Here is a 16476-nt window from a genome sequence, read left to right on the forward strand (position 1 = left end):
CTCTCTAAGCCATGTAGTGCTCCTTCTGAGTGCCAGCTCCTCATGACCGGGACATCCAGTTGGGTTGTCACATAAGCATATCAAACTAAGCTTATCATTTCTCTAACTTGTTTCCTCTTTCATGTTCCTTAGTGAACAGCATTACCATTCACCCCATCCCCTAAGCCAGGGGCCTTAGTCAGTCAAGGATGGCCCCTTTCTTTCATGTCCAAAGTGATACAAGTATTGATGATTTGACCTCTTAAACACCTCCATTCCTACCATCACCACTTAACTTGAGCTTTAATAAAAGAAGGCCAGGAGTGGTGGCTCACACCTGTAATCCCAGAACTTGGGAGGCTGAGGCAGGGAGATTGCCATGAGTTCAAGACCAGCCTGGGCTCCATAGTGAGTTCAAGGCCAGCTTGAACTAAAAGCAAGACCCTCTCTCAATCAATCAATCAATCAATCAACCAACCAACCAAAAACCAAAAACACCATAGATGGGACACCAAACAGTATCCCATTTATGTCCTATATAATCCATCTTCCACACAGGCCTTTGGAGAACATTCTTTTCTCCCAATGCTGGGTATTGAACGCAGGGATCACGTGGCTACATCACTAGCCCTTTTTTGAGACAGGATCTCACTAAGTTGTCTAGACTGGTGTTCAACGTGTAATCCTCTTACTTCAGCTTCATGAGTAGCTCGGATTACAAGTGTGCACCACCATACCCAGCTAGAAACAGTTCTTAAAACCATAAATTGGATATTGCTCTTTTTCTACCTAAAACTTTTTTATGTTATCCTCAATGCCTTCACCTTAAAAGACCAAATGCCTTAATATGATAGGACAATGGTACACATCTTTCCTCTCCACAGGCTCCATCAAACTTGTGTCACTTTATAATCAATTCTCAGTCTAAATGCCCTGTCTCTCTGTAAATCCTACATTCATGATTTCACTAAAGGTGTTTTCTCCTCGAAATGGCCTCAAACATCTCTGGAGGTAGAAGAGATGCTGCTGTACCTAAGAATCTCACCAATACTGCCATCACAGCCTTTACCAAAACGTTATCCTAACCACCCCTTTATTTATTTGTCTCTTTTTAAGACAAAACAGTGCTGGCTGGCCTTGAACTTACTACATAGCCCAGGCTGGTGAACTTGCAGCAATCCTCTTGTCTCAGCTTCCCAAGTGCTGGGATTACTGGCATGCACCACCACACCCTGCTTCACCTCTGTCTCCCTTCCTTGCCTTCTTTCTTTCTTTCTTTCCCCTTTTCTTTCCTCCCTTCCCTTCTCCTTCCTTCCTTTCTTCTTTCCTTTCCTTCTCCTCTCCTCTCATTCCTCTCCTTCCTTCCCCCTCCCTTTCTGGTTTTGTTTCAGGCCATGATTTATTTATCTTCTTTCCCCCACAGGCTAACATCTGGCATGCTTTTCTTCTTTAGCCCCAGTATCTGCTCTCTAACTTTGTGTTCATAGAATGAAGAGAAGGTCAAAGAAAGACTGTGATGCTTATTCCTAACTTACAGAACTTTTGTGAGACAAAATTATGTGACAATGTGCTCTGCTATAGTTTCTTGTTTGTTTTTTTTTGTACCAGGGATCAAACTTGGGTCCTTGTGCTTGTGCAGCAGGCAGCAAAACCACTGAGCTAAATCCCCGGGCCAATGTGCTCTGAAAAATGTGAATTACTAAACAAATATAAACATTACCTACTGTCTTTCAGTCCCACTCTAAAATGAGCCTTCTTATGAGAAAATGATGGTAAATGCTAATGTTGGTCATGGTGATTATCTATGTCATCGTCCCCTACCTTTTTAAGCTTGGCTCTCACAGCACTTTACCATCTACCCTTCCTGTTTCTCAGCAGCCTAGTGTCTTCCTTAATCAAAAAAAAAGATTTGGTGTGCAAACCGTATTTCAGGTTTCCTTTGCATTTACCAAATTTTAGGGCCTATTTCTAACACGATGGGAATTCAGGGAGGGAGCAGGTCATGGTGCACACCTTGATGTTCACCTTTCTGCTGCTGTCTGTCTGCTGGTGCTGCTGAGGGGATCCCAGGCTCCTTCACTTCTTTAGCAGCTGTTCTCCAACTTTTTCCTTCCAGGTAGATTGGAGTCACTTTTGTAGGTTTAAAAAATAAAATGGAATTGGCAGATTCTATCAAGAATATGAAAGGCACACAAAATTGACAACAAACTGCTAGATGAGGTAATAAAGAACATTTTTAATGTGAACATAAACATCCAAAAGTGCAGCGAGTTTGTAGGAGAGCTAGAAGATTTGAGTACAGATAACAATACTATACTAAATACTTTTTCAAAGGATGTGACGGTGATCTGGCTGTGACATCTGACACCCCACTGATCTCCAGGGTTGATTGGGCTGAGCTGGCTGGCTAGGGAGGTGTCCCCTTCCTCCCTCACTACTCCTCCATGTGAGTCCCTCCCAAAACCGCAACCACCGCTGATAGAGGAGGACAGTTTCCTGGTCAAGGGTATTCGAGTAGCTGTGCTGCCCTGCTAGAACCTCCAAGCAAGCTCTCAAAATATATTTTATCTAAAAAGTAGCAAAATGTGGGCTAGGGAATTAGCTCAATGGTTTCACCCCCTGCTGTGCAAGCGCAAGGACCTGAGTTCGATCTCCGGTACCAAAAAAAAAAATTATAAAATACAAAGTAGCAAAACGTTATTACCTTCATGCTTAAAATTGTGTGGGAGAACAGCATTAGTGACTGATGCTGCCATATAATGTAACTCAGCAGACAACGGGACGTCTAGCTGACTGCTTTGCTGCTTGCTGACACTTTCATCTGCAGGCTTTTCTCTGACAGGTAACTGCTGCAGGTCACTAGCTTCAATGTCAGTCACATTTATGTAAGTGTGTCCCACCTGAGTTAAAACACAGAAAAACCAATCTTTACTTTAGAAGGGCACTCTGCCAAAAAGAAGTTTTAATTCTTTATTCTTATTATTGATAAGCAAGAAGAGCTTGCATATGCCTAATTTAGAGAAAGTTGCAAGAAGCATGTATTATTGGTTTAGTTTATAATATTTTGGGGTATAATATTTAAAATTAATTTTTGACCTTTCCTATAAAGCTACACAGATGAGATTTTTTATCATCATGTAACCTATATAATTGAATATTACATGGATGAAAATAAATTTTAGCACAAAGGTATTATTAAAATTTCTGAATACACAAACCACATCTGCTACCATATGAGGTGTTGAAGGTGACAAAGGTTTCTCTGATTTTTCAGTAAAAAGTTTGACATTTAGAAATACATCTGGGACCAACAGCTGAGGATCATTCAAAGGTTCGTGTTCTGAAAATTAAGAAGAAAAATCAGAAATGTTAACAAATATCCATAAATAGCTCTAAATCATTAATTTTATAAGAACAAGTTAGCAATAAACATTTTTTTGTTTAGTACCAGCAATTGAACTCAGGACCTTGTGGTTGCAAGGCAGGCAGCAGCACCACTGAGCTAAATCCCCAGCCGAGCAATAAACACTTTTAAAATGTGTATTTGCTGAAAATCTAAGTAGAAACTTCATAGGTATAAATAAAGCAAAAATTTTTTTTCTATTTTAAGGGCAATTTATTTTAGATCCATAATTAAATGAAGAATGAATAGTTTTTCTAATATGAATGATTTGCAAGAACAATAAAGTATTAAAATTATGTCAAGAAAATGCTGTAATTTCCTATTTCATTTCAGATACATTAAGTCATGTTTATTTTATTTTAAAGAATTTCACTTAGGTCAGATTTTAGGAAATAAAACTATAAATACATTTTAAAAAATTTCAACAGTTGTCATTTTTTTTAGTGTAATTGAGGGCTATAATTCATATTCTTGAAATGGGTACCATTCAGTGGCTTTTAGTATAGCTAAATTTCACCACTTTAAATGATTAAATGTTTTAACATCTAAATTTCACAAACACTATTTGCTTCTTATTCCATAATATACCCAAGGCTGCCACTCTGTAGGTCAGCAGACAGTACAATTCTGTTCCTTTTGTTCCATGACTCTTAATCTTATTTTCTAATATTTTAATTCCAATAAAGCATTATTTTCAAATTTCATGTGTAAATTATAACTCATTGTCATATTGAGTACTGGAAACTCAATTATAATAACTCAATAGTACCAAGGCTTGAATTAAATTATAGATTAACCAAAAAGCTAGAAAAAAAATCTCCTGAAAATATTTAAGTTTTCATTCATTTCTACTATGTTAGATGAATAGTTTAGCTGGTTTTTTTTTTTTTGGTACTGGAGATCGAACTCGGGACCTTGCGCTTTCGAGGCAGGCGGTGAAACCACTGAGCTAAATTCCCGGCCCTAAGCTGTTTTTTTTTTTAACTGGGGATTGTACTCCAGCTCTTTCATTATGCAGATGTAACTTTTATTTTACTTTATTATTATTTTTTTAGATGTAACTTTTATTTATTTATGTATTTATTTTTTTGGTACCAGAAATCGAACTCGGGACCTTGTGCTTTTGAGGCAGGCAGTGGAACCACTGAGCTAAATCCCCAGCCCTAGATGTAACTTTTAATGTCAAACTGTTGTTAGGAAAAAAAAAAAAAAAAAGAAATCTCACCTAGGACAGAAGAAATGATTTGTTGATTTTTGCCACTTTCAGAGATAACTTCTTGAGAAGCAGCTTTGTTATCTTGTAGTAAATTAGAAAATTTGAAGCAAAAAAATTCTCACAAACACAGAAAAATTATGTGTACATAGACATTATGTATGACAGGTGTTAGGAAAGTAGATTAACAGCTTAACAATTTAATTTTAAATAATTAATATAATTTCAGATGTCCCAGGGATTCACCTGGATGAATCTTGGTAAACATTGCCAACTTTAGACTACACAGCAGCAAGGCAAAGGGCCTACAAGGCTCTCTCAAAGACATCCTCAGGTAAGAACATTTAAAGAATGTTTCTCAAATAAACACTCATCACTTACATCAAATAATCTTTTACACAGACTTAACCTCACCCAGGAAAAAAACCTCGAAAATAATGCCTTTTTAAAATTTACCAAATGGGCAGAGTAAAAAAAGTTAGCTAACTCAGTAATGACTCCCCAAAAAGGTCCTTATGCAGGAAGACACTCACCAAACCATTACTTATACAGCAGAAAAAACTGGAAACTGTCTAGTGCATTCAGTAATAAGAAACTGGTTAAATATTTTATGGCATAGCTAGAAAAAGGAATATTCTTATAAAATAATTTTTGGATGACACAAGGAAATGAGTAGAAATCAAAGTGAAACAAAAAGGATATAAAATACAAGTATCACTTGTTCTCCAAATCTCATCCACTCCTGAAAATATGCTGGGAGGAGTGGGTGAATTTTCATATACTAGGAAACTTCAGTGCAGTATTGCAAATGGAAAATGGTGCCCTGCCCATCTAATTTTTCCAAACATCATCAAGTAACTCTTAAATACCTAAGTAATAACACATCAAGGATTCCTATAAACTATAAAGTCTTTTAAATATCATTTCATAATTAACACTCCTTTTATTCATTAGTATGCATGTACTATGCAATAATATTGAACATAGACATGAATTACCTTCAGTAGTGCAGCAAACATACTGTGATGCAAATATAATACAATGAAATAATATGCTAAAGATATACTCTATTAAGAGTGTCTCAAGGTATGTGGGAAAAAAAACAACACTGGGACTCATGAGGGTTAAACTCTCTGGAAATGCTAAAGGAAGACTAGATATCTAGTTGATGAAAGTTTGACAGTCAGAGAAGACAACTCTCCCTTCTATTACTCTACCTAACTACATAAAATATACAAATGACTAAAAAACAAAACAATCTCAAAGTGTTATGCTAAGTGGTATGATTCTGGTTAATTTTCATCTTTGCCATAGCTTGTTATTATCCAAAATGTCTACAGTGATCATTCAAAAATAATGTCAATAAATATTTTATAAATAAGATATAATTAGAGGGGGTTTAAAAAGCATTTAAAAGGTTCTGTACACAAGGAAAAGAAACTTGATGAAATTTTACTAACCCCAACCCCTCAGCCTTAGGTACATGTTTTCAGTGAAGGCAACTAGTGGCCCAGAGACTCCAACTGAAAACATTATATCTACTGACTTGGGATGTAATCCATGTCAGTTCTGAACAAAAATTTTGTTTACTTACCAAAAATTCAAATACTAATTTCCCCTGGTTTGGGAAATATCACAACTATCATGTAATTTAAAGTTCTCTTTAAATCATTGCCTTAAAGAAAAAGTCTAGATATTTTAAATATGTCAAATTTGTGAATTAAAAAAAAATTTACCTGGCTCTGTATTTGTACTTGCATCTTGACTTCCTATGGCTTTCTTTTGTACAGAGGCCATGAAATGCAATCCAGCTGAAGTATTAACATCATCTTGTAGCATTTCTTAAATATAACAAAACATTATATGCATTCATTAAGCAGCCAACGTGTTACTGGGAGCCCAGAAGCACAGTAACTCAAGAGGGGTAAAGGAAAGGGTTAGGATGTTACCAAAGTGTTCTGCATGAAGTGGTTTATAAACTGAATCTCAGTGAAAACCAAAATTGTGGAGGACTCTGTTTAGCCTAAAAAGCTAGACATCCTCTTGGTTAATGAAAATGGAAGGTCCAGTAGAAGTTGCTAAAGAAGTGATATGGTCAGATTGCTGTTCTAGAAAATCCAAACGGCTGCCTTGTGGAAAACAGATTTGAGTGGATGTAACTGAAGTAAGGCTATCAGTTAGATATGGCTGTTGCAGTAGTTTAAATAATTGGAGGATAAATTTAGGAATTTCAAATGAGTAAAAGAGACAAAAACTGGCTGTTGACTAGATGAGAGGGGGTAAGGAGAAAGGTGGAATTCAGACTAATGGTTTTTTGGTTAGGGTATCATTGACACAAATGGAGATAGAGACCATAGGAAAGAAACCTATTTGGGGATGGGGGCAATGAATTTAGACTTCACATTCTGAACTCAAGGTAATTTTTACCACAGCAGAAAAGTTCAGTAGGAAGTACAATCCAAGTCCAAAGTATATTATGGCAGTTTGGGTTTACATTTGGATTTTCCTTGGAGATGATCAGAGAGATTAGGTAGATAACAGAATATCATTATAAACTGTGGTATAACAAAAAACTTGTCTTTTTAGGGACAGTTTCTTAAACCCTACAAATTTCCTGAGTGTGAGGAGTATCTTATTATTCATAACAAGCTCCTCTTCATCATACCTGTGTTCACGCTAAGGAGGTGACCCTTGGCAGGTTCCTAGATAGCTTCAGGATGGGGGTGGGCACCAGGAGAACCAAACACTTGGTTAGAGGATTAGAACTATTATCCCCTTGCTCACCTAGCCTACCTCCCACCTCTGAGGAGGGAAGGGGGCTGGAAATTAAATTCAATCATAATGACCAACAATTTAATCCATCCTGCCTATGTACTGAAACTTTAATAAGAATTCTGAAACAAATAGCTAAGGGGGGGAGGGGTCCTCAGGTTGGTGGACACATGGACCTGCTCACCTAGAGAGGGGATGGGAACTTCTACATGGCTGTTTCTGAATTGTATCCTTCATTTTAAATAACACTGTGAATGTAAGTAAAACACTTTGCAAAGTCCTGTGAATTGTTCTAATGAATTAATGAACAGGGCTGTGAGAGGAGGTGGGGTTGATTAGTGCTGTCAGAGGAATCCCTGAATCTGCAGTCAGCCAGGCAGCAATGTGGGTACCCTGGGAACCCTGTTTGCACCTTGTTCCTAGGTAAAGCACTCTTAGGGATTGCGCTTCTTCACCTGTGAGGTCTGTGCTAACTCCGAACAGTAAGTGAGAGCTGAGCTGCAGAACACTCAGCTGGCATCAGAGAACTATGAGACAGCAAACATCCACCAGATTAACACTGGATGAGGATATCCAGCAATACAGGAAGATGTTTATTGTAATAGGTAAAAACAAGTAAGTAAACAAGTGCAGAAGTATATGTATTTGCAGGTATAGGTGTAGTGATATTTATAAAACAAAGCCTGAAAGAATAATACTGGCTATCTTGAGATAGAAAGATGAATGGTAAATTGTAAAATTATTCTTGATCCTTGTTTGTATTTTCTAACTTTTTTCCAGTAAGCATGTATTACCTTAACAGAGTGAAAAAATGTTATAAAGAGTGAGAAAGAAAATGGATTTTTTTGTTTGTTTGTTTGTTTTGTTTTGTTTTGGAACCAGGGATCAAACTCAGGGCCTTGCACTTGCCAGGCAGACGCAGTGCCACTGAACTACATCCCCGGCCCAAAGAAAGTGATTTTAAGATTGGGGGGTGGAGCTGAGTGGGAACAAACTGTAGGTAGATTAGAAAGTGAAAGACTGAAGCTAAGCAGGTCAGTGGCCTTGAGAGGAAGGGAGGACCCAGATAAAGACTAAGTGAATTCAGGGGGATGGAGATAAGAAATAAATCAAAGGTGGCTTTGAAGGTAAAAATCTAGATCAATCAATACAATGGTTGATACCACTATCAAGAGGATGCTAATTTTAAAAGTGGACATATTAATTAATTTAAGGTAAAAGAAACAAAAATGAATGACTGTATGTATACTGTGTACTAACAAAATATTTAAGAGCTGAAGTCATGAGCGTGACTGTTCTGACAAGCATAGGATTAAGTAAACTGGGGAGGTGTTACTGAGGAGTAATACTTAGGGAGTATATAAATTCAAGGAGCAAGAAATAAACTGACTAGTTGAAGAAAAGATACAAATTACTATCTATAAATGACTCCTTTATTGCAGTATGTATGTATTTACTATGATTAATTGAATTCTAGGCATATTCTTTTTTTTCCCCTAGGTATATTCTTTCATAATTTCCTTTTAAACTTCTTGTATCTTACTTGAGATTCTAATTTATTGCACTGTCCTAATGCCTGGGTCAGTAAATGTTTTCTGTAAAGGGCCAGATAGTAAGTATTCTAGGGCCTTATCTTCTGTATTAGTCAGCTTTCCCCTGGCTGAGAAAAAAACATACCCAACAAATACAAATTAAAGGAGAGGATTAATTTGGCCCATGGTTTCCAAGGTTTCAGTCCACGACTGGCTGACTCCAAGACAGAAACATCATGGCAGCAGGGTGGGCAGAAGAAAGCTGCTCAGTTCATAATGGCAGAGCAGGGAAATAGCATCAAAAAGGAATGTCCAAGGTCATGCTTCCATGACCCACCCAAACACACCCAAGAGATGTTTTACTAATCCCCCAGGCAACCTTCAAGCCAAACAAGTTGACAGTTAAGCTTAACTGTCACATGGTCTCTGCTGCAAGTACCCTACCATGCTGCAGTGGAAAGCAGAGATACATAAGGCATGACAAATATAGATCAGTTATGTTTCAATACAAATACATAAGGAAGTATGGTACAGTGGACCCTTGACTTACGAATTCAATTCGTCTGCTAGGGATGGTTGTAACTCAAGTTGGTCAACTGAAGGCTCAGGCTCCTCTACACAGCCTTCAAAATCTCTCTCCTGTATACAGGCAGATCTCAGTGTCCTTAGAGAGACACTGGCCCAGGATTTCTCACTTCACCCCACACAGGAAAGATGCTGTAATGTTCCTTCCAGAACTCTTTAAGGGTTAAATCTGTATCCGAAATCTCACAAACGGCTGGAATTCGGATCATAACTCAAGACTTTGTTCATAAATTAAAACAAAAATTCCAGTCTGTCTGGAATCCAAGTTGTCTGTATGTTGGGTCAGTTATAACTTGAGAGCCCACTGTACAGATCTGGCCTTTGGGCCATATTGGATAAAACATCAAAATACACAAACATCTTGTCAAAGATAACATGAAAAAACTCACTGTCATTTTTATTCTTATTTCTAGAACACCGATTTTAACTCAGAACTTAAAACATTAGATTAATCATGCATATACTTACCAAAAGGAATGTCGAAATTATCCAAAGGCTGAGAATTGCGATGTTCTTGTACCTAAATGAATTTCCAAATAATCAATCTATGATTAACTCCAAGACATTTATTATTATGGAAAAAAATATTCAATTACAATCAAGATTGTTAGATTCGTAGATACAGGTTCAAGTCTTACCATTCTCAGCAAATTTACTTATAAAATTATTTTGTTTTGTTAAAGTAATGTGAAATTCACAAGTCAAAAAATTAAAAAAGAGCATTCCAATTTAACACACAATTACTAAGTTACTACATGCAATCCTCCACTGCAGAATAGCTTTGTTACTCAAATGTTCCCTTTACCCTGTCAAAATCTTTCATGGACTTAACATCTTAGTGTCTCCAGACGCATTCTTGAGGACTTTAAAAGGGAGCCTTTTAGGGCCAGGGATGTGGCTCAACAGCACCACACCTGCCTGGCAAGCACAAGGTCCTGAGTTCCATATCCGGTACCGAGAAAACAAAAGGGTACCTTTTAAAGATCCACATAGATAAAATTATGTCTGTTTATTTAATCTACTGTCAACCAAGTAACTAAGTAGACAGTCACCAAATTTAGAAGAAGCATTTAAAAACACCTGACTCACAAGTTAACATAAACCTGTGGAAATCCTAGAAGTATCCCAAAGATAGGTGAAACTATAAGGGAAAAAGCCTAAATCACATATCATACATGTATTAAAATATCAGAGAAAAAAAGCCAGGAGTGATTTCAAACTTCAAATGTTAAAAAATTCACACAGACACTCTTAAACTGCACTTTTTTTTTTGGTACCGGGGATCCAACTCGGGACCTTGAACTTGCAAGGCAGGTGGTGGAATGCTGAGCTAAATCCCTGGCCCTAAGCTGCACTTTTTGATTTGCCACTGGAATGTTTTTCACAATCACAACTGTGTGTGTGCAGTTCTGTGGGGGGAGGATGCAGGATCTGTACACTGAATGATGGAAAGACTCTCCTATTACAACCTGAAGCTTCTGACAATCAGACTGGACAAGTCATAAATAAATATCGAACAGTAGGGAAGAATTTATAGAAGTTGCTTGTACCGCCGGGGATTTAGCTCAGTGGTTTCAGCGCCTGCTGCACAAGTGCAAGGACCCGAGTTCAATCCCCAGTACCAAAAAAAAAAAGAAAGAAAGAAAAGTTGTTTGTACCTTGGGTTTCATGACAGTTTCTGAGTCATCATTATTAATGAAGGATTCCTTTGGACAGATACTCACACTTGGCTTTCTCCATGATTGCTCAGATCTTTGTAGCTCTTTCTCAGCTCGTCTTCTCTGCCTGTTAAAAACAGTAGTAGAAAATTTTTTTTTTTTCTTTTTTTTTTTGATACTGGAGATTGAACTCGAGTCCTTGCGCTTGTGAGGCAGGCAGCGGAACCACTGAGCTAAATCCCCGACCCTCTGTCTATTCTTTATATATTAATTTTTCTCATTCGTGCTATATGAAGGGAGTTATCAAAAGTATGCTAATTATTTCCAATAGGATTTAATTAAATTAGATATTCTGATAGAATACAAACAAATATAAACAAAAAAGTCAAAGAAATGAAGCCAAGTGTGGTGGAACATGCCTGTAATCCCAGCACTTGGGAGGCTGAGGCAAGAGGATTGCAAGTCCTGGGCCAGCCTGGGCTTCACAGCACACTGTCTCAAAACACAGACAGACAAAACAAACAGGGTCAAAGCCATGAAATTTATTTCTAATTCCTCTATGACTGAACTAACTATTCTATGTTGGTCATTGGAATCTCACGACAGGCATATAAGTAATTTTCAAATTCTCTTTTCTGCAGATTTGAAGCTGGTACCAGAAATCCTATCACACACCTCCACTTGCTTATGTGAAGACAGTTAAGCACATTTACTCACATCAGTGAAATCTCAGCAAAGAGGGAAGAGTTGCCAAAAAAGTAAAGGAAAGACAGAGGAAATACCTGAAAAGGATGGAAGGAAGTAACCATTTCTGGGAAGAATATTGGTAATAGATTTTATAGACTGATTAATGTGAAAGTACAAAAATATTTTCTAGACTCAATAATAATCGACCAATTGGTATGTGTCTTGAACATTTATTATGGTTAAAACATTGTAATAAGCTCTTCATTAGAAGTCACAGCCTTACTTTTTACATGTACATTGGCCAGTGCCCCAAAACAATTCATATCATCATCTATTCTGCTTATTATAAAGAGTCTGGAAAATACAGCAAGATAAATAACAAGAAATATTAGCTCAAAGTGTTGACCAGTACATGGAAAATGGTATGACACCAAATATTTGTGCTACAAAAGATGGTTGCTCGTACTACCACAGAAACCTGAAAAACAATCCCTAGCCTATAAATGACAGATAACAAAGAATTCTTTAATAAAATACAAAAGTAGTATATTTATACACAATATAGGAATTTCCTTCATTACGAGACATTCTCAAATACATGACATTCAACAAAGAAAAATATGCAATTGTATATATAAGCTAGGAGGTTAAACCATGACTTCCATCTTTATGGCTATGACTGTAAATAATGACCTTCCTGATACATGATATTATCAAATAAAACTTCTTTTAGAACTTGCCTTTTTTTACTGTTCCTTCCTTGTCTCATTTCAGATGATTCCATTTTGACCTTTAGAAGCTGAAGGTGACCAGAATCACCTTGTTCAAATAAATTATGTGTTAATCTTTGTTGGCTTTGTTTAAATGCAATGAGATTTTCAGGTGGGATAAGCTGTGGTCTCTTGTACTACAGGAAAGAAATAAAGCATAAGATTAAAAATTTACAAACTCAAATATCTATTATATTAAAAATTTGAGAAAAATATGTTTAAATTAAACTCAGAACAAATCAAATATAACAAATTAACTTGGACTGGTACAGTAAGTATACCTATCATTAAGAACTAAGTATTTTAGAGTGGTGAAAATTTCAACTAGGTGATTTTTGTTTGGTCTTGTTTGTTTTGGTTGCTGTGGACTGAACTTAGGGCCTTGTAAATGGTGGGTAAGCTCTTTACTGCTGAACTACATCACCAGCCCTCAATTGGGTCACCTTGTTTCAGAAATTAAGCTAGAAGTCCTTATCCACTAAATTTCATTTCAATGTTTAAAAAAACTTCCTTCTTACAATTATAAACAAAGCCATACACAAAATTGTATAATGTTTAAATATTACAGTTATTTGAAACAGGAAGAAGGCACTGGCGTGAAGGCTATGGATGAAACAGATCTGCAATACATTGATAACGCCTAAGCAGGGTGATGAGAACTTGGGGGTTCATTATACTATTCTTCATAATAAAGTTTTTAAAAATAATTCTTCTTGAGGCCCAGGATAGGAAAAGCAAATCTGGGCAACAAGGGCAAGGCAGGGGGCATTACAATCCCCAGAAGTTATACTACAAAGCTACCATGATAAAAACAGCATGGTACTGGCAAAAAACCAAACCTGATGATCAGTGGGACAGAATAGAAGGTACAAAAACAACTCAGCTACCTTATCTTTGACAAAGGGGCCAAACACCTTCACTGGAAGAAAGATCATGTCTTTAATAAATGGTGCTGGAAAAAATGCTTTTCCACATACCAAAAATTGAAGCCAGACCCATATCTCTCACCATGCACTAAACTAAAATCAAAATGGATCAAAGATCTAAATATAAAAATAAATACTTAATCTGCTGGGAGACAGAATAGGTAAAACTCTTGAAGATGTAGGTGTAGGGAAAGACTTTATGAACAAAACCCCAATTGCACAGGAAATATAAAGAATCAACAATGGGGATATTATCATGTTAAAAAGCTTTTGTACAGCAAAAGAAACCACCAATAGAATAAAGAGACAACTCACAGATGGAAAAAAATTTTTACCAGCTACTCCTCAGACAAAGGACTAATATCTAGAATATATACAGAACTCAAAAATATCAGAATCTCCAAATTCAAGGACTCAATCTAAAAATGGACATCCTAAAGTGAAGAGATACTTCTCAGATGAGGAAGTACAAACAGAAAAAAAAAAAAAGAAAAACTGATCAACATCACTGGTCATTCAAGAAATGCAAATTAAAACGCTGATATTCCATCTCACTACCAAAAGAATATTTATCATCAAGAAATCGACCAATAACAAATGCTGGTGAGGCTGTGGGGAAAAAGGAACCCTTCTCTATTGTTGGTGGGAATGTAAACTGGTACAACCACTATGGAAATCAATATGGAGATTCCTCAAAAAGTGAAACAAGAGATTCCATTTGACCTAACTATTCCCCTTCTAGGCATCTTCCCAAAAGAGTTAAAAGCATCATACCACAGTGATATATGCATATCCATGTTTATAGAAGCACAATTTATAATACCTAATCTTGGAAACAGCTCATATGCCCATCAACAGATGAATGGATAGAGAAAATGTGGTATTTATATACAATGGAGTAACACTCTGCCATAAAGAATGATAAACCTGAGTCATCTGTAGTAGGTAAATGGATGCACCTTGAGACCACAATTTTTGAGTGAGATAAATAAGACACAGAAGTTTAAATATTGCATTGTTTCTCTTCTGTGAGAAACCCTAAGGGTAAAGAAGGAGTGAAATGGAGGATAGATATTGGGAAGTAGGAAGAACATGTTCAAATGGGAAGGAGAACAAGGGAAGGGGGAGAGGGAAGGGAGGGAAGAGAAGGGAAAAGAAAAACAGAAAATGGGGGAAAAAATGGAAACAAAACTCTGTAAATGGGGAGGGAAAAAAGGGCTGAAGGGAGGGGAGGGGAATGAAAAAAAAAAGAATTAAGATAATAGGTACAAATTCCCTATAATAAATGTAAGCACTATATATATAGCAAATATGTACTAATAAAAATTTAAAAATAAAATAAAAATAATTCTTCTAAAAGTGCTGACTTTTCCACTTCTTTAAGCCTTTCTGCTCAGAATGAGTCCAGAAGTAAAGAAGGCATGGTAAGTACTTTTTCTAAGGAATAACCATTTTTCTTACCAGTAGCATCTTCAAATCTTAAAGTTCATTGGAGAATGAACTATCAATTACCTCCCTAAAATGGCACTACTCACCTACAAAATCAGAACATAAACAATTTGAATTTTGTGATTCAAAGGTAATATATTTAAAGAGGATGTGTTGGGTCTATCAGGTTATTATTTTATTGCATGCACAGCACTGACAGTCCAGGTCTATTTAACAATTTAGACCCGAAATGGATCTGAAGACAGTTATACTACAATTGCTGGGAACCTCAATATGTGTACTTGTTCACTCTGTGTACATACACACACACACACACACACACACACACACACACACACTCACACACAATAGCACCTGTTAACTGTAATTTTACTATTTCTTCTCTGAGCTGAATCTCTAAGAAAGAGTTGAGTAAATTCTGGCATAAGACCTAATGATCTATCACCAAAAATCTTTAAAAACCAAAGTTGTTACTTTAAATCCGAATATTGTATGTTATTTTCTATAACTCAAGCATTTTTTAAAGAAGAAATGTGCATCTAGAGCTTTCATTGAACATATAGTGTTTATGGTATGGAAAGTGCAGAACTCTCATTTTAAATCACTGCACAAAAATTCATTACCATATTTTCCGATAGACGTGGAAAAAGTAATAGTTGTGGGTATTTTTTCTCTTCTGCTACAGTTCTCATAGGTATTGATGGAACTGTAACTGATGCTCTTGAGATTGATGAAAATATGTAAGGATGTTTAAATTCCAAGTGCAACAAGGGAAGTCCACAGGAATTCTGAGGAGGTATCTCAAGAGGCCCTGGCTTAACACCGAATTGTTTTTCTGGCTTTATAAATATGGAAGAGTCCTGCTGAGGAGTCAAGTTTTCTTGTCCAACATACTGATCCACATTCATGTGCTTAGGGATATCTGTAATTACAGTTTCTGCCCATTTCTCCTGGTCAGCTGCTTCTTTTATGACTTCAGTACTGCACTGGCTTGAATTCGAATGGGATCCTGAGATAGTGTGTACTACTCTCTGTTGTGGAGGAGGCTGGAGGGAACCAGTTAATGCACAAGCTTCTCTCAGTTGGGCCAGAGGCCTGAAGGGAACATTTGGAACTCTTCCTACATGTAAAGGAAGGGTCCTGAATTCAGGTTTAGGTTGAAACTGAAGCAAAGGAAAACCATAACCAGGACCAAGTGTTTTGGCGGGTGTGATAAATCTAGGCATCTTCTGGGAAGCAGAAGGGGTGGACAAAAGGTGAGGGTGACTATTTCCAGCAGGAGCTGGAGGAAGCAAAGTGGATGCTAAGCTTTCAGATGCTGGGGTCAGTCCTCTCTTCTGGAGTTGGCTGTCTAGTTGACATGAAGGAATACTCCCATGTGGAACATTCTGGAAGAGTAAAAAAAGATTACGTTTAGGATATATTATAAATTCCTTTTTTGGTAAATGATGTTTAATATGTTTTGAAGGAGATGGAATTGCTAAAATATTTATTTACTCAAC

At 36.8% G+C, this 16476-nt stretch overlaps 1 protein-coding gene across 7 annotated transcripts in view; it reads right to left on the reverse strand.

Annotated features, from left to right (window-relative positions):
- Cplane1 (ciliogenesis and planar polarity effector complex subunit 1) overlaps nucleotides 1–16476 on the reverse strand; it is a 111128-nt gene that overhangs the window by 26384 nt on the left and 68268 nt on the right. For 6 of the 7 annotated variants that reach the window (XR_015442239.1, XR_015442241.1, XR_015442243.1 and 3 more), the window contains exons 35-43: nucleotides 15598–16362; nucleotides 12566–12736; nucleotides 11143–11265; nucleotides 9953–10004; nucleotides 6332–6436; nucleotides 4608–4679; nucleotides 3192–3319; nucleotides 2684–2879; nucleotides 1993–2148 (exon numbers count right to left, since the gene is read on the reverse strand). Coding sequence is in view for 2 of the 7 variants with exons in the window: in XM_087189304.1 (XP_087045430.1) it covers nucleotides 1993–2148; nucleotides 2684–2879; nucleotides 3192–3319; nucleotides 4608–4679; nucleotides 6332–6436; nucleotides 9953–10004; nucleotides 11143–11265; nucleotides 12566–12736; nucleotides 15598–16362 (1768 nt within the window). In the remaining 5 variants the exon portion in view is untranslated. The remainder of the gene's footprint in view (nucleotides 1–1992; nucleotides 2149–2683; nucleotides 2880–3191; nucleotides 3320–4607; nucleotides 4680–6331; nucleotides 6437–9952; nucleotides 10005–11142; nucleotides 11266–12565; nucleotides 12737–15597; nucleotides 16363–16476) is intronic. The other variant, XR_015442240.1, reaches the window with a different exon arrangement.

Source organism: Heterocephalus glaber, unplaced genomic scaffold (assembly GCF_053883595.1).
Source record: "Heterocephalus glaber isolate CG9 unplaced genomic scaffold, H.glaber_assembly_v1.0 deba00001538, whole genome shotgun sequence".
Lineage (NCBI taxonomy): Eukaryota > Metazoa > Chordata > Mammalia > Rodentia > Bathyergidae > Heterocephalus > Heterocephalus glaber.